Consider the following 17377-nt stretch of genomic DNA (forward strand, 5'->3'; position numbering starts at 1 on the left):
TATTTTTTTCTCCTCCTATCCCCCAACAGCTGCATCGTAAAAGCTCTCGCCTTTTACTTTCTCAACCCTTCTCTCTCCTCTCTCTCTCCCCCCTCTTCCCACTTTTCTCAGTCTTTAATGGCAGCCCGTATGTAATCCCTCCACAAAAAGTAAAGGGTCGGTGCTAGATGAGCATTTGGGCCCTTCTTTTTTGCTGTCAAAAGATGCCACCATAGATTACATGCGAAAGAAGGCAAAGCCTTTGATGCTCTCGTGGTGTTTGTCAGAATTCGCATGGAGAATCTGATTTGTGTTTCTTCTTGGGAAGTCTAGAGGTTTTTTTGTTTTGTTTTGTTTCGTTTCGTGATTGGTGAGAAAGAGCAGATTCCCTTGGTGTATCATGGTTTTGGTATCGAAGGGTGAGGCTGTCAAAAGTTCTCGGTTTTGACGACAAGTCTTTTGGCATTTGGAAGAGAGTTCGGAGCATTGGTGTTGTTCTTTATGAGCTGGAATTTGAAGGGTGACTTTGGATTGCGTATACTTTGCTTTTCAAGCGGGACCTTGTATTGCTTCAGCGGAAGATTGAGTTCGATAACCAAGTGTTTGGATCATCAAATGTGAATTTTGTTACTTGGTTTGTTGAAGTTGAGTTTGAGTTATGACCCATTCTTATTTCGAGAGTCAATCTTAGCTTGCCTCACTCTGTGATTTCTGTCAAAGGATGGTGTGCCGCCATCATAACTCAAAAGTTTGTCGAAGAATGCATCTGAGCAGACATCAAGGCCTTCGATACCCTGCCCTGCTTAGGATATCATCTTGGGCTATGCTTCTGTAGTATAGAAACCTGTGGAGCTAAAATAGGAAGTCGCAGAGATTCTGAGGGAGCTATATTTTAGTTTCCTCCGAACAGAGTCGAACTCCACCAATTTTCAACTTTGAGGTACTTTCTGATGCATCCGTGTTTTTGTACATCTTCCGAGTTATTTGATCAAGTATAATCCTTGATTAACGGATGATGATTTTGATTTCATCTATATGTCTCATATCCTGCAGATTGAATTTTTGGTTCAATTGGGATATGTGTGTGTGTGTAAGCAGCTCTCTGCAAAACCCCATAATGAGTTGTTCTCATGGTGCGTGGCAAAAGATGACGAATTTCCTGTTAATTGATTTGGCAGTGGACCAATTTTTGGAACTTTGAAGGATTTGACAGCAGAACTATAGTGTTTTAAGTGTTGAGGTTGCTTTAATTAAGACAAAACACGTGAGATTATTATGCGATTTCAGAATCTTCTTGTCTGATTCACAGCCAGCACATTTTGATTATTCTTCACTAGGTCTCTTTGACATTGTTTCCTAAACCTTTTGCAGCAGGTGTCAAAATTTTGAATCAACTTGCAGAAATTGGATTGGATATACCTTCAACATGACAAAGAGGTCAAAAAAGCGTGTGGTGAGGCATGAAAGGGATCAGTTAGGCTGCATGTGGAGTTTCATTAGTATTTTGGATTTTCGCCATAGTAGACCCACTCGGAGGCTATTATCAGATAGAAGGCGAGGAAGCAGCCATGCTGGTGGTAAGGCCCCCTAATTGATTAGCGAGATTGACAAGCACTCAAGTCTTTTTCAGATTGAAGAATTACTGCTCATAACACATGGTGGTTTTCCTGCTACCTATTACCACACTTTTTGTATATGAAGTAGTGCACTTGTGTTTTACTTCGTATGTCTGTCTTCTTATGATTTTGTGTAGGTATTATATATTCTATATCAACATGATTTTTTAGGTCATTCAAGAGTTGGTGTTCATTTTATTGTTCGAATTCTCTTCTATCCTGCAGATGAGCAACATTCAGTGAATGAGTTTGAAGTGTTGACCAATCTGGATGAGAAACTTGAAGTCACCCCGGTAAGATTCGATAGCATAGACAGTAGGTTTCTCAAGTTTCCCCATCGGATGATTGTAAGGCGTAAGCAGTTGGGTTGTTAAGTTTCCCCATTCGGTGATTGCAAGGCACTGATTGAGAAGGATATCTATTTTTTTAGCTGCGACTAACTGAAAAAGATTTTTCAGGATGGTGAAGAGAGCTCAACTGTTGCAGCTGACGGGGGAAAACCTAGTGTGAAGATACTCATGGAAGAAGAAATGGTAGGCGAGCATGATACAGATATTAAAGTGAAAGATTCCAAACTAGTGTCCAAACAATCTGATTTGGGAGATGAAGATTGCAGAAGGAAAAACCGCAGAAGACGTAAGAAGTCTTCTAGGGGAAGCTATGACATGGACAATGCCACTGAAAGCTTGGCATCCAGATGTGCTGATCTCGACGCGAACCAGGACCGCACAAATAGCCATAATGAAAGTTCTACAGCCGAGAACATTTGTGTTGAGATCTGTCAGGAAACTATAGAAACTGGAAAGAACCACAATGATGCCGAAGTACAGATTCAGGTAAACTCGAAACATGCTGATCTCAAAGAAAAATTGTGCGAAGCAATCAAGGAGTTGATAAATCAAAAACTCAAGAGTGGGAAGCATCTCACAGAGGATGGAGGGACTCCCTTCTCTAAAGAACTGGTTAATGCGCTTCAGATTCCGAACTTAAATGAGGACTCATTTTCGAAACTCCTGGAAGATCCAGACTCAATCTTGGTTAAATACTTGCAAAGCTCGCAGGATGCTCATTTGAGGAGAGACACTTTGTCAGAGTCATTTGCAGAATCTAATTTATCAAAAGAGAAGCATGACAAATCCGACGAATCACAAGAGGTTGTTAATCATAAGTCTTACAAGTTCTTTAGAAGAAATGTCAAGTCTCACGAAACAAAGACACTCGGGGAGATTGAGAATCCTCAAACTTCTAATAGAATTGTTATTTTGAAGCCTGGGCCAGCAGAATCGAATAACTCTACAGCTCTGGACAGCACCGACACATTTCTAGGACATTCGCCGGACGTTGTCCATAAAGGGCAGGGTGAGAAAGCAAGTAGGCACTTTCTTATTTCGGAGATTAGGAAAAGATGGAAAAATGTGATGGGAAAGGAGCAGCATGGCAGATCTCCTGGTGGTGTTACGAAAAGACTTCCTGATGGTGGTAAAGCAAACATGGGAGAAAATAATGGGATGAATTCTCCAGGAAAAGAGCACTTTTACATGGAGAAAATTGCTAGACCTGTTGCGAAAAAAAGAGAAGAAAAGACTGTTAAGCCAAGAGACTCTGAAGCAAACAAAGAATATGAAAATGTTAATGAGTCCAAGCGAAGAGTGTCTAACATCTATATTGAGGCCAAGAAGCACCTTTCGGAAATGCTGAGCACTGCAGATGAAGTGACAGACTTTTCAAATGGGCAGTTCCCAAAATCTCTTGGGAGAATTCTCTCTCTTCCTGAATACAACTCCCCACTTGCTAGTCCAGGAAAGATGCTGGAAAGCAGCTTGGTAACTGCACAGATGAGATTATCTGCCCATCTCAGGTCTCCGAGGGTTGATGAAAATAAGGAGAGGCAAATAGAAGAAGCAAATGATAGCCATCAAGGTCCTTCAGCTCCAAGTACAGAAAGTGAGTTGTGCATTCTGGTAAGTTGTGATGATAAAATGCAAACATCTGACAAAAATCTGACTCTATTGGATGAGCCTCTTTCCAGTAATGAGGTGGAAGAGACCTCTGCTTCGTACCTGAGTCTCAAAGGTAATTTTCACACCCCCCCAATTGTTTTTGTCCAAATCAAATTGTAACTCACATGCATTATTTTGCAGACTCTGAAATTCTTATAGCAGTTGATGATATAATCAATGAAGAGCATGTCTCCAAGGTTACTTCCACCAGCAGTGCTAGTCCAGCCAGCCTCCAATGTGGTGCAGAGGATCATTTGGCTGAAGATATTGATGATGATTATACTGATCCTGATCATAAGAAAGAGGTAAAAAAATTTCAATGATGCATGTTCCCTTGTTTAGAGACCGAGTCATATCTTCTAGATGCTAAATGATGAATTGATGAAGTAAAAAGAAATATCATGATGTAAAATTGAATTTCTTGAGGAAAGTGTATCCAAATCCGTATGTAATATTGCAGTTTGAGTCCTATCAGTAAAAGAGGTCTACTCATTTAATTTTACTTCTAGACTTGGTATAGTCTTTTAACAAAAAGAAAAAATTCTAGATAATTAATAATCAATAAATAAAGGAAAAGAAGAAATAAGTCCTCAAAAGATGCATACATTATCTATACAAAGAAAAGTTGTATCTCTAAGTCGTATTTATTTTGTCAGTTAGAAAAAAGATAATATAAATCCCATACATAGCATGGATCGTTACTACTGGAACATATGATAGTGCGCGGGTTGATTAGCTTTTTGTTTTGCATAACAAATCAATGCACTGCCGTCTTTTATAAAGTTAAATCTTCCAAACCTGGTATTATTAATAAATAAGAGTCAATTTGACTAACATGCCCTTACACAAACGGAAACTGCATTGTGTTTTCAGAGTGGTTTTCTCCTCTTCAACAATTTCAATCCCCCTCCCTCTCTCCAAGATTCCTTTTCGCTGAACCCTGTATGGATAATGCTTCTGCCTTCGTGTGCATGTGACTCTTCTCCATCTCTGAGGAAAACCAGTCTCAGGGTGATTTCGTTTCCTGTGTGCATTGCCTCTCTTAGAGTCATGAGCTTCATCGACCATCCTACAGCGTCAGGGGTCAAATGAGGCTACTCTAGAATCTAAGATCAAAGTTGCAAATAAAAAAGAGAATCTAAGATCAATAGTTATTTGATCAATATTCTACGTTCTTGACTATTTTTGTCATTGACACTTCGTCGTTGGTGTTGTGTGCTCTGCCCTTATAGATCATTTTCAATAACATCAATCAAGCTCTCTTTAGCCAAAGGGGTGGCTCACTGGAGGCTTCAAACTTCATCCCCAATCTGTAGAAGTTGAAGGCAGAAACAGAAGTTGCAATGAACATTTGCTTTTCCTTTTTTTTCTTGGGAAAAGAAAACTGTGTTTACAGACACCCCTCGCCTGTTGAACAAAATAAGTTTCTATCATTTGCAAAGTGATAACTTTAAAATCGAAAGATTATGTCACTCATAACAATCATTTCAATTGCTGTCCCATTTTCAGTGGCTAATACACATAAAGCCAATTGGAGTAATTGGTGAGGATATGGGGCTATTGTTGTTAGGCTGTCCTCGGGCAATGAGTTTGTATGGTTGGAATGTCGAATTAAGTAAGTGTGATCTTAAAGGGGGGGATATCATTCAGACATATGAGTGGTATAGAGAATTCTTTTCAAAGTGAATCTCTTTGAACTGGAAAGGAATAGAGAAGAAAAGCAGACGTAATGAGAGAGAAAAGGTTGCAGATTGGTTGGAAGCAACGAAATACAATAAATATGGAATTTTCATTTAAGTGGCTTTGTCTGCAGCAGTTTCTGTGGAAATAGCACTGGCCTATATATGTATATATGTCAATAGAGCCATCTGATGTCAAATGGAATAATGAGAACAGAGTATAGATCTTGTGATAACTGAAACTGTTAATAGAGCCATCTGATGTCAAATGGAATAATGAGAACAGTGTATAGATCTTGTGATAACTGATAAGTACATTAGCAACGGTAGAAAAATTTGCCTTGTATTCATCATCTCTCCAATCTGTTGCTATCTGCTTCATTTTGTGGTGCGCATTCCAGTATGAAATCACATTTCTTCATGAGCAGGAGCCTCACTCCAATGACGAACTACATGCATCTCCATTTGCATCCCCATCAAGCTCTTCAACGATTCAGAAGGTTGTGGATTTAGAAATCGCTGTCGACAAACCTGAGAGACAAAGTCCTGTATCTGTTCTTGAGCCACTGTTCATGGAGGATGACATAAGTCCTGCTAGAACTGCATCTCGATCTGGTAGGCCTGGGCATTTTATGAAAAGAAAATATATGTGTACGTATATATTAATGGGCTCATGATTATGGGCTTACTTTTGTTGTTCGATAATTTTTCTGTAGAACCATCAATACAACCACTGAAGATCAAGTTCGAGGATGAAATGCCCCATACTCCCAAGCATGGTATTCATATCAAAACGTCTATGGAGGGCAAGGAACCGTTGTTGGGGTATGTAGAAGCTGTTTTGCATGCCTCTGGCCTGGGCAGGCAGGAATTTTATTTGAGATCAGAACTTTCAGACCAGCTTATTGAGCCATCGGTGTTTGATGAAGTGGATTTCTTCTATGACCAACTTCATTTTGACCAGAAACTTGTGTTTGATTGCATAAATGAGGTCCTTCTGGAGGTCTGTCAGCATTACTTTGGTTGTTCTCCTTGGGTTTCATTTGTGAAGCCAAGCATTAAGCCAGTCCGTGACATAAGAAGTGCAATCTATGTGGTGTGGGAAGGAGTTCACTGGCACCTCCTCCCACTCTCTCCACCTAGTAACTTGGAGCAGATTGTTAGAAAAGACATGGTGAAATCTGGGAAGTGGATGGACCTACGTTTTGATTCTGAAAGCATCGGGTTTGAGATGGGTGACGCTATTTTTGATGAACTAATTGACGAGATAATCGACTGCTGCATGGAGGAAAGTTGAGGAATTGTATATTGTTTCAGGTTGGATGGAATTTTGAAAATGACCGCAGCATCGGCTTCATTGACCTATATCATTTTACAGCATGACAAGTGATTGACCCGGCGAGTTCCAAGAAAACTCCGATCAAGTCATTATTAGCTTTGCTTGACGGAGGGGTTTGGATCAGTCTTCTTAAGCGCAAATGACACGACTCTCTCTAACTTTTTCCTAGTCTCATGTTTTAACTTGAGCTAGTTCCACCAATGCAAGAAGCATCTGAGGCCGGTCTTCCATGGTGTCTGTGTTGTACAGACGATGACTGGTCTTTGCAAGGAACATGTTCTCCATGTTGTTCCAATGCTGATGATGGTTCTCAACTCTTAATGCTGGTCCATCCATTCCCTGCGGCCATAGGCATTTTCTTGCCATACTGTAAAGTTTAGGGTGCTTATAGCCTCTTGTTTGTGTGTGTATGTGTGTGTGTCATTTTTCCTTATTTTCCCTTTGCAGACATTTTCCTGCACCGTTTCAGGTTTGATCTTTTTGTTCATCTTTTCCTTTGCTCACTTGTTCTTCGTGTCCCTGGCATTGCTATTGCAATTGCCGAGTTTGGAGTGGTGATGATGGTCGTGACTTTTCTTTCAGATGTGTTTGTATAGAAGGGAAACTAGGATTACACAAAAAGAATGCTGTAAGTACTGTACGAGTTGGGATTAACGTGCTTCAGATTACCGAAGTTATTCTTCTTCATTCTCATTTAGTCCGTTGTTAGGCAATGCAACCATTCACCAACATATCATAAGTGTGCGGTTTCAAGAAAGCCCACCGTGGGAGCACATGCGCGACTAATCTTGGAATTAAGCGGGTTTTATTGTACAAATTGCATACATTTAAGTACTTTGCTACTCCATTTCCCGCAAGGCAATGACGTTTAACTCATGTTCTTGATGGGGAAGTTTCTGCTTGTAAATACTTTTGCAGGAGGACAAAAAAGGGGATGCTTAAGATGCATCTGGATTTGGACGTGTAAATTCCTTTTCGACAAAAATGGGATGGTGTGACTTTGTTATTTTTCCGATCTCTTTTTCTTCTTCCCATCCTCTGTTGGTGAAGCAATGGTCTAGTATCTCATACTCAGACACTGGATGATAGAAAAACAGACAACTGGAGGAGTGGGAAGTAAGTAAATGCAAAGTAGCTATATTCGGTACGAAATAGTACGCCGTCGTGATGAACTGTCTGATATTTCAGCCAAAGAAAAGCGAACTGCTTAATTAATTGGGCTATACACTACCAAGAAAGCTTGTTTACAGATTTACGCTCAGATTAGTGCTTGAAACTTAGGAATACGTGAACTACCATGCGGACCACGACATTTGTTTCCTACTGATCTTCGTTTCTCATGGATGTATCTACAAAGAGCACGTCTTCGATCCACGCAACGATGTTGAATGCTAGACCTTCCAGGACTCTCGAGTAGCTCTCTAGTATTGCTTGTCCCACATCCTGCAAGATGTGTTTCTAGTTCAGCACATCCATGAACTACTATCATAGAAAAGCAAGGACTTGGATCCCAAAGATACGAGGTCCTTTCTTTCGGATTATTGTTATGATGTGTTTTTGAGCGAGATTTCAGCGAATTTAAATGATTAGCTACGAAAAAATGTTGGCAGGAAGTTTCACTCACCCTGTTGTATTGGATCTTGCATATGTCCAAGCTTGTCTGAGAGAGCTCGGGATACCTCTGCTTCAGGGAAAGCAGTAAGCTCTCTGCTCTCTCTGCTAACATATAGTTTTTGTCGCTTCGGCCGGTCTCCAGCATGAAATCCTTTACCATGGTCCATGATGGTTTTGAATGACTGATACATGCCTTCCTTCTCCATGTATACATTGAAGCTTCGACTCTGTCTGCGAGATTGAGTGCTCCGTGCTCCGACGATATGTTTAGGAAGTCCAGTAGATGATCCGGAGAGAATTTGTCTGCTGCGTGTATATATCTGTATATTGTGTCTCCAACACTCGCTCTTCCACTCTAAAAAGAAGAGAACAGACAATTTGTTTCTGTGAACGAGACTTTCACAAGCAAGAAAACGGGTAACTGATTCAACTGATATTCACAGAATAGGATGGGTTTAGCAGGGAGTCCGAGTGATTTCATACTTATGTGTAGTGAAGATATTGCTGTTGCTATAACTCAGTAACTGTTCATTTTTTTTCTCAAACTATTGAACAAAGACATTCATTCAATTCAGTTGAGGGAAGTTAAGTTATTCTAGCAATAACCAAGAACTTCTTTAGATAAATGGACACGATGATTTTAAGATGACAAAGATAATTCCATTTTTTCCCTTTTTATCAACTTTGGCATAACTTAATTAGTACTCAGAGAAGCGTAACACTAGACAAAGAAAAAATAAATTTAAGGGTTGAACCCAACCTTTGGAAGAGAGGTCAAATAAGAATCAGGGATATCCATCTCGTCTAGGAGACTGCTGTTGATTGCCATAGCGGCTTTGTGAATTTGAGTCGCACAGTCGCGCTTCTGCTGCAAATGCTTCCTCGCCTTCTCTGATAGGCCTCCAGGACTTATGCATGGAACAGGCAACCACCATTTCTCTTCTTTGCGCTGTGCAATAGCTCTCCTGAACGATCCCCTACAAGTCGAGTTCGGTGACATGCTCCCGTGCTCGGCATACCAGAATTCTGTCTCCTCGAAGCTGTCCAGTATTTCCTGACCAAACCAAAATCCAACTTCTCATAATCCGAAGAAGAGGAATCAGACATGCCAATTAGATCTATGAACGGAACATGCGGGTGCTCACCAGGAGCATCGCGTCGAGCTTTCTCAATGCAGGGAGGTTGATGAATATGTCCGATCTCGGTCTGCTTGTCATCACCTGGAAGGCCATACAACGTCGTGACAAAAGTAGACAAGAAAACAGCATGCACCATTAAAAAAGGTGTTCTAGAGGATGGCACAAGCTCAAGACTTCACACTTCACCTCGACGGCCGTGCCATCCTGTAAAGTCTGTAAGGTGGGGGCAAATTCCACGATGTAGTTGCAGACTGATAAGAGGCAGTTCATTTCTCTCTTCCACATCGCCTTCTTCTCGGGGTTCAGAGGCTCCAACCTTAAATTTTGCCCAAATACAGTAGCTGCATATGGTAACAACATGGATAGACATAAGTCAAACCATATAACATTCATAATTCACTGATATAATTGATTCTGCTCAATGTCAAAATCACTAAAAATTACCATAAAGATTGGTTATGGCATTAGAGATTGTCACAGCTGTGCAGACTCCTTTCCCACTCCCAGACATGTCCTCACCCAACAAAAGCTTTGCGAATCTCTCCTTCATCATCTCAAGCTCTACGACAGCTAAAAACATCAATACGCACTCTGACTAATCAATATTGTTTTTTATTTTTTGGCCGAGTACCAAAAGATATCCAATGGAAGTTGAAGTGGCAAAAAAAAATAAGGCAATAAAATTGCTCACCTGAATCCAATGATTCAAGATTGTATAGGTTCTCATCTAGATACTGCTTTTGCTGCTTCACATCGAGTCTGTCAAATGTGATCTGGTTATGGCGTCCGGACTTGACACTCGGCCAGCACAAAGGGGAAGGCTCGCTAGAGGAGCAGTTATCGTCTGTCCGCTCCGAATATGTCGAGGCCTCTGAGTTAGTGCGGCAAAACACGAAAGAGTCCGCGCTCGTCGGGGTCTCGGTCTCAGTGGTGGATTGGTCATTTCGATCGGGCGGAGAAGGTGAAGCTTGGTAACCCAGTTCAGAATTCTCATCCAAAATCGACAATTTTTCCATTGCAGAAATAGTCGAGTTTGTGGAGTGCTCCTCAGCGCTGCACATCATCATGAAAAGCCTCATTTAGGATTTTGTGGCAGTTTGGTGGGGTCTTGACTCAACTCAGAAGTTCAGGATCACGATGGAAGCACATTAATTTGTCTTATATAAACAGAGAAATTCATGCAATTCCTGAACGAAAGAAAGACCAAGAAACATTGAAAAAGAAAAGAAAAGAAACATCATTGCTTTTCTTTTGAGCTACAAAAAGCAAAAGGGTTCTTTCACGGGTCGTTTTTGTTGGCAGGAATCTGAATTATTCACTGAAAAAATTCGCAGCAGCAAAGAGCATGGCTAATAAAGCAATGTTTGAACAAATATTATACAGCTGAAGGAACATGAAATTTGAAAAACTAAGGCAAAGGGTTAACCCAACCAAAAAAAAAGCAACGGTCTAACATATTCTTTACGTTACCTTTAGTTGCTTCCGCATTCGAATTTGAACCTGCTGGGTGTCACAACTCGCAACTAGCTATTTCAGAACCGTTTTTCAAACAGTTCCCTCCTAAAGCGCACACTCTCTCTGTCTCTCTCTCTCTCTCTCTCTGGCTTTTGAAATGCAATCACATGGTTTTGAAATGCATGATCCAATCCGGCTCTTTATATGATCGAAAAACAGATACCCGTCATCAGATATTGCACTTCTCAGAGAAGATTTCCGGAAAGCAACTGCTGAAACTTGAAAAGCAGCGATTTTCGGAATGTGTTGAACGAGGACAAGGGACGGTGGGAGATGGGTCTCGGTTAAATAGGAGCAGCTCATTACATGATGGTGTAAAGGAACAGCTCGAGAGAGTTATTTACAGACAAATTATAAGGTCTCGATCATCTCTCAGACGTGCAATAAGTTGACCGATCAATAACCGACGCATAAATTACAAGTACTGCTGTGGTTGGCGAAGAATAATCTCGTATCTTGCATGTCCATCCCTCATCCAGAGCCAGCCACCATCGGCTTCAACACTCTGCACCTGATAATTGTGGGCAAAAACAATTGTCCATTTCCAATCATTATAAGACAACAAAAACTGGTTTTGTTCAGGCCCGTGATTTGGCGTCCCCACTTTTTAAGATTTTTTCCACCGTCTTATTTTTCTGGTTTTTTGCATGGGAAGGTGACCCCATGGGGTGGTTGTTTCTGCACAGGAAAGTGTCTGAAATTGCTCACGTTGCTTTTTGGCATGATCTGATGGAATAGGTGTCGGACTTTAGAAACTTCTAACATTTTATAGAAAATGTCATGCAGGTTAAGTCTTGTCCAGGTTGCTGACATTGCATATAATAGTGTTATAGGCACCGGATTCCAAGGGTTTTCTGGCGGTCTTGTCATCAACTACTTTTTTTTTAGTTGATATCATGAAAAATCTTTACCGGTATACTAATGATAAATTTACTAAAAATTAATTTTTTTACCACAAAAAACTTCAAATTAGTAAACATGTGACAAATTTGCTCAAAACTAATCTTTTGACTACCAAAACTCCAAACTGATTCACCTGTGATAAATTTACCTCAAATTAATTTTTCGATCACCAAACCGTGACAAATTTATCCTCCGTTAGTTTTCGTCAAATTTGTTGACGTGGATGACATATGGTTATGTGGCAAGTATACATGGAAATCCATATGATTAATATCATAAAAAACCTCAAACTTGTACAATCAATTTGTTATAGGAATATCATTTTGTGATTTTTCGTGTTATTTACCCTATGGATTTCAAACGTGATACCACGTCACCATGCATGTGTCATTCAGGTCAGCAAATTTAACGGTAAAATTTGACGGAAACTAACGTAAAGTAAACATGGGTGTACCAGTTTGGGATAAATTTGTGACAGGTATATCAGTTTGAGGTTTTTGACGGTCAAAAAATTAATTTGGAATAAATTTATCACAGATATATCGGTTTGAGATTTTTTGTAGTATTAACCTCTCTTTTTTTTTCTCGGTCACCAGCTACTTATCTTGGTGTCTAAAGTTGGCATTGTAGCTCCTAACATCTCATTCCTATCAATTCACACTAATTTTCTAGAACCTAAATAATAACATCCGTTCGACGTGATTAAATTCATTGAGCATTCCAAAAAGGGTCGAATTCTATTACTTTTTCAGGGAAAGTTGTCCCTCATCGTTCGAGCATCAAAGAAGAGGGGGAAAATGAAGATAACGAGTTCATCGAAACCGGATTGATATAGCAAGTACAGTCGATCCATATGTAATTCATGCAAAGATTCCTACAAGGGAAAATGACTTATCAAACGAAGTGTATCGAACATCTAAGACTTGAAAGAAAATTGGAGGACGAAAATTACGTCGATAACCATTCTATTTCTCTATTTTCTATTTTTCTGTTTCTGGGAACAAGTTTGGAACAGAAATCCGTTTGATAACGCAATTTCATTTTACTATTTTTGGAACAAATTTTAATTTCAGAAATAGGTTTAGAATAGAAATGAGAAGTAAAAATTTTCGACTTCTGTATCTTTGGAATAGAAATAAGAAATAAAAACTTTCATTATCGTCCTCTCTACTTGTCGGCCCACCGACCACCTCCCGCTTCCCATCGCCGGCGGCAGGAGACTGCTGGCCACCCCCCGCCGCCGTCCACCGCTTGCCATCCACCGCCAGTCGCCCGTTTGCCACCTACCGCCGCTGCCCGACGCCGGTCTCCTCCCGCCGCCATTTGTCGTTGCCCGCCGTCCACCTCCCACCGCCGCTCGCTTGCCGGCCACCCGGGAGGGAAAAATTTTGTGTCGTTATCAAACGAATGTATATTTCGGGAACATAAATTTGGTGTCGTTATCAAATGCGTATTTTGGCTCAAAAACTCTTCTAGGGAACAGAACTATTGTTGGCCAGAAATTAATTTTTGAAACAGAATGGTTATCATTCGCGATCTTAGATTATTAATCAATACTAAAGAACAATTTTTCATGGTTAATAGAAATTGAGACTCTCAACTTTTCTTTGGATGAAAAATTAGAGTGAGAAACGGCCATTCCACTTCTCATATGAAGGATGATATTTTAAACTTCAAAGGACTAAAAGAAAGTTGGAGATTCGAGTTGCATGATGGGACTTAAATATGAATTAATAAGTCAGCTGTGGTCGGGGATTAGCTTATAATGCATGTGATTCTTGAAATTATTGACCAATTTGGCTTAATGAAAAAAGAGACAAGTGACTGTTCGAAATGTGAGACAGTGGTGCTGTTTCGAGATAGGCATCAAAGACGTGCCGCCCATCTCGCAGCCTTTAAGACTCCTGTTCTTGCCTCAGTGCATTAGGCGTGTCATGGTTCGAAAGAAACATATATTCAATTAAAGTCAAAAGCTTATTAAACGTTTTGTCTCCCACCACATGCTTGAACCTGACTACGAGGTGGCCGGGATTTTTAATGTTTCTCTGCAGCCCATGCATGACTTTCACAGGTATGTTTTAGAAAGAACATTAGGTCTGTCTGTAGTTCTATGGCCCATGGAATGATTAGGAGTCTAGGATAAAGAGTGCAAGAAAAGAAAGGGAAAAATTGCTAGGTCTTATTGCCCATAAAATTTCCTAATGAGATCAAACAGTTCTGTTAACGGTGTACCCATCTTGGGAGTTTTCATTTTTATGTGCAGATCTAATGCTTAATGTTTGAGGGCTTGGTCCATCTTGTGTTTGCAGAGACATTCATTCACTCAGTCTAGATGGATTTGTGTCAAAATGGCACTATGGCTACTAGGATTTTCTCAGCGGATTCTATTACAGACTGATAAATTTCATAGGAAGTACAATTTTATCGTCAGCTTCACTCAATGAAGATTTTATGGTGAACTAGTCGGGATTCGAAACCTTGCTTTGGTTTTTCTCTGAAATCGTCCTCTGAAAGGGTAAGTATATCAGTGCATAATGCAGAGAAATCTGTGAAGCAGAGGAATAGTTCGACGAAAAAAATAGTAAGAATCTGTTGTTGCAATGGAACCCGATTAAAGATTCATGTATGTGGCTGCGAGCGATTATTTTTTGATTTTAATTATTTTTTTATTTTGGAACTTCTGTGGCTACGCTTGGAAAAGAACTTCCACCAGGAAATCTTCCAGAGACTCGTAATAGACCTGGAAATTGAAGACTTTGGCTCTCTGTCCACGTCCTGGAGGAAGCATTCTCTTGTCTCTCTATGCAGTTCTTTCTGTATAAACAAGACATGATTTGTGTTAGACAAATTATATACATCGGCTACAGTAAAGTAGAAGACATATTTGAGTTCAAACTATTTCAGATTCATGCATACATTGGCAATGAATTTGAGACCAAGTGTTAGTTGCCCTCTGTAGGTGTCGTCTTCAAGAACTACATTGTATGGAGCTGGTTCAACTTCTAATAATCCTCTGTCAAGGCCCTCACTAATAATTCCACCGAGGTAAATTCTGAGTTGCAAAAGGGGGAAAAACTAGATCAAGCTTAATCATAACCAACATCAATTGCAGTTACTAATGCATCGGTCTGTGCACACCGGGAAAGACTAAAACACAATAAGGTTACGCAATTTAGATTATATACATGGTTTCTCCAGCAAATGTGCCCTGACCGAAGAGTCCTAACTTGTTTATTCTGATCTTCAAATGGGTGGAATTTGTAAAATCAGATGGTCGAAGCTCAAATGCGAATTTTTCATTCCACCAAGCCTTATCATCTTTACCTTCATAGGCCGATTAAGAAAGAAGAATTTGGTGAACAAAGTAGCATTAGGATTTCATTTAGTAAGGGAAAAAAATTCAACTGGAATTAAACCTGTTGAATATTTGGTTCTATGCACTTGAGCACCACATTCCGCGACTAGGTAATATGTCGGCTTCCCTACAATAATATTTGCAAATTCATGTAGATGTGAATTTTCCAATACTAGTGAGGCTATGGCAAAAACAAACATAAACTTGTGATGCAAATTGTCTTGGAAGAGAGAGAGAGAGAGAGAGAGAGAGAGAGAGAGAGAGAGAGAGAGAGAGAGAGAGATGAGATGTGGGTGCTGAATGCCTTCAGTATTTACAAGAAGCACTTCAAGAATTCCTCCTGTCATGAGTGTGCGAGAGAAAAGAGCATCCAATCATTTTGAGAGAGACTGTTTTTAATTAGTAACAACTCAATCACGATCCCTTTTCTCTGTAATTGAATATCGAGTGTAAGTTACACATACACTGCATTACTATATATTAATCTCTCTCTTTTGCTAACTGACGTCAGTTTAAGTTTCGTGATGAAGATAATAAATGACTATTTTCTCAGGGGTTGAATCATATTCCTATACCATTTTGATGCTGGCCACCCATGTCAAGTGATGACTCAATTAGTGACTAGGAAAATGTTTTTCTTTTAACCCCCTTTAGTCTGAGTTATCTACTTATTCATGACTCGTTATCTATATTTTTCAGAACTTGAAATAAGAAGAAACATGTATCACATACCTTTCATTATTCATCAACAGCACATGGATTTTGCCAGTTTAGTCCCCAAATATTACAGCATGTGCTAGTGAATGAAAGGGGAAAAATTGTTGAGTGGCCAAACGGAAGATAACTGTTGCATAACTTCCATTGAATGTCAGAGTAACTAAGCAGAAGCTAATCCTTTTTTCTTCTTTTTTCTCTAATAATACTTTTTCCCAATGTGACCATATCACAGTAGTACTCTATGGAAGAAAGCTCTCGGGCAATTACCATATTTGCTGAAACTAATTTCTTGTAGCCTGAGGGCCCAATAGTACTTCCATGCAATTGGGCCTTCAGTCCAAAAGTCCAAAGCCCATTACTATTGATAGAATGAAAGTCCAATCTCCATCACAATGGCCACACTAAGATCATTTTATTCAATAAAAAGAAAGAAATGTTTTTCATACATTAATTGTCAAATTTTGGAGGTGAAATCCCCCTCATCTTTTTGTAATTCACTCTCGGGATCACCACAAGAGGTAATAACAGATTCACCCCTTTTAACAAATTACTTTAGTGACTAAAATATCTCAGTTCATTTTTTGTTGATTCAAGTAAATAGATTATTATCGAAACAAAAGTAAATAGATTATTTCCATCATACTTTCTAGATATTAATAATATTCTCTCAACATGCTTCGAAGTCGCAGTACATTAAATCTAACTCTAAACTGCTGTTATAGAAGTCAGTTTGGTTATAGGGCAACTAGAAGTTAGCCCTAAAATCTGCACAATGCAAATTCTCCTGGATTGCTACTAGTCAGACAAAGTGTCCAGCTAATCAGGAACTTAAAAGTAGGGGTGAGCATGGTTCCAGGTTCTACCCTGGAACCTGAGAACCTGACCAATGGAAACCTGTAAATTCCAGGTTTCAAGGTATACATAGTAGGTTCTAGGTTCCAAAAATTGGGGAACTTGTTTCGACGGGTCAGTTTCAGGTTCTAGGTAGGTGGAACATGGAACCTGAAACCTAAACCTGTCTTCTCGTGATCTTGCGGTGTTTCATGACTGATGAAAAACACAATCGTAATTTACTTAATCAAATTACATCATCTATATATATATAGTGAGCATTATGGTTCACTAATTATGGAGAAGACTAAACTACCCTTTCAACACTCCCCCTCAAGTTGGGGCATAAACATCAAAGAGCCCCAACTTGTTACACAAAGTAATCACTCTACTACCTTGCAATGACTTAGTGAAAAGATCAGCAAGTTGGTCTTCAGTCTGTGTGTATTGAAGTGTTATTTCCTTGTTTTGAATCTTTTCTCGCACAAAATAGCAATCTACTTCAATGTGCTTCGTGCGCTCGTGAAAAACTGGATTTGAAGCGATATGCATAGCAGATCGGTTATCACAACACGTAACGGAGGGAGTGAAGAAGACATACTAAGTTCGGATAATAACATCTTCAACCAAATCAACTCACTAGTCACATGAGCCATGGCCCGATATTCCGCCTCAAGACTCGATCGAGAC

General features: G+C 39.8%; 2 protein-coding genes across 9 annotated transcripts; one reads left to right on the plus strand and one right to left on the minus strand.

Moving 5' to 3' along the window:
* Window positions 1-764: 764 nt before the first annotated feature.
* Window positions 765-7286, plus strand: LOC115678027 (uncharacterized). 6 transcript variants are annotated; one of them, XM_056318267.1, is made up of 8 exons: window positions 765-919; window positions 1033-1112; window positions 1351-1556; window positions 1821-1888; window positions 2054-3668; window positions 3737-3900; window positions 5703-5889; window positions 5991-7286. In XM_056318267.1, the coding sequence occupies exons 3-8, from the start codon at window positions 1406-1408 to the stop codon at window positions 6569-6571; spliced, it is 2766 nt and encodes a 921-aa protein (XP_056174242.1). In that variant the 5' UTR covers window positions 765-919; window positions 1033-1112; window positions 1351-1405; the 3' UTR covers window positions 6572-7286. The 6 variants fall into 6 exon arrangements, with proteins under 6 accessions (XP_056174242.1, XP_056174243.1, XP_030457164.2 ...); XM_056318268.1 differs by having other exon boundaries at window positions 1354-1556; XM_030601304.2 differs by lacking the exon at window positions 1033-1112.
* Window positions 7287-7778: 492 nt separating this feature from the next.
* LOC115678032 (rop guanine nucleotide exchange factor 3-like) lies at window positions 7779-11337 on the minus strand. 3 transcript variants are annotated; one of them, XM_056318273.1, is made up of 8 exons: window positions 10837-11337; window positions 10058-10419; window positions 9811-9927; window positions 9553-9707; window positions 9373-9447; window positions 8988-9281; window positions 8238-8582; window positions 7779-8056 (listed from the first exon to the last, which is right to left on the minus strand). In XM_056318273.1, the coding sequence occupies exons 2-8, from the start codon at window positions 10380-10382 to the stop codon at window positions 7934-7936; spliced, it is 1434 nt and encodes a 477-aa protein (XP_056174248.1). In that variant the 5' UTR covers window positions 10383-10419; window positions 10837-11337; the 3' UTR covers window positions 7779-7933. The 3 variants fall into 3 exon arrangements, with proteins under 3 accessions (XP_056174248.1, XP_056174247.1, XP_030457172.1); XM_056318272.1 differs by having other exon boundaries at window positions 9811-9936; window positions 10837-11335; XM_030601312.2 differs by lacking the exon at window positions 10837-11337 and having other exon boundaries at window positions 9811-9936; window positions 10058-10460.
* Between the last annotated feature and the right edge of the window lie 6040 nt (window positions 11338-17377).

This window comes from Syzygium oleosum, unplaced genomic scaffold (assembly GCF_021117445.2).
Source record: "Syzygium oleosum isolate NSW1041296 unplaced genomic scaffold, Sole_v2.1 Sole_v2.15, whole genome shotgun sequence".
Taxonomy (NCBI): Eukaryota; Viridiplantae; Streptophyta; class Magnoliopsida; order Myrtales; family Myrtaceae; genus Syzygium; species Syzygium oleosum.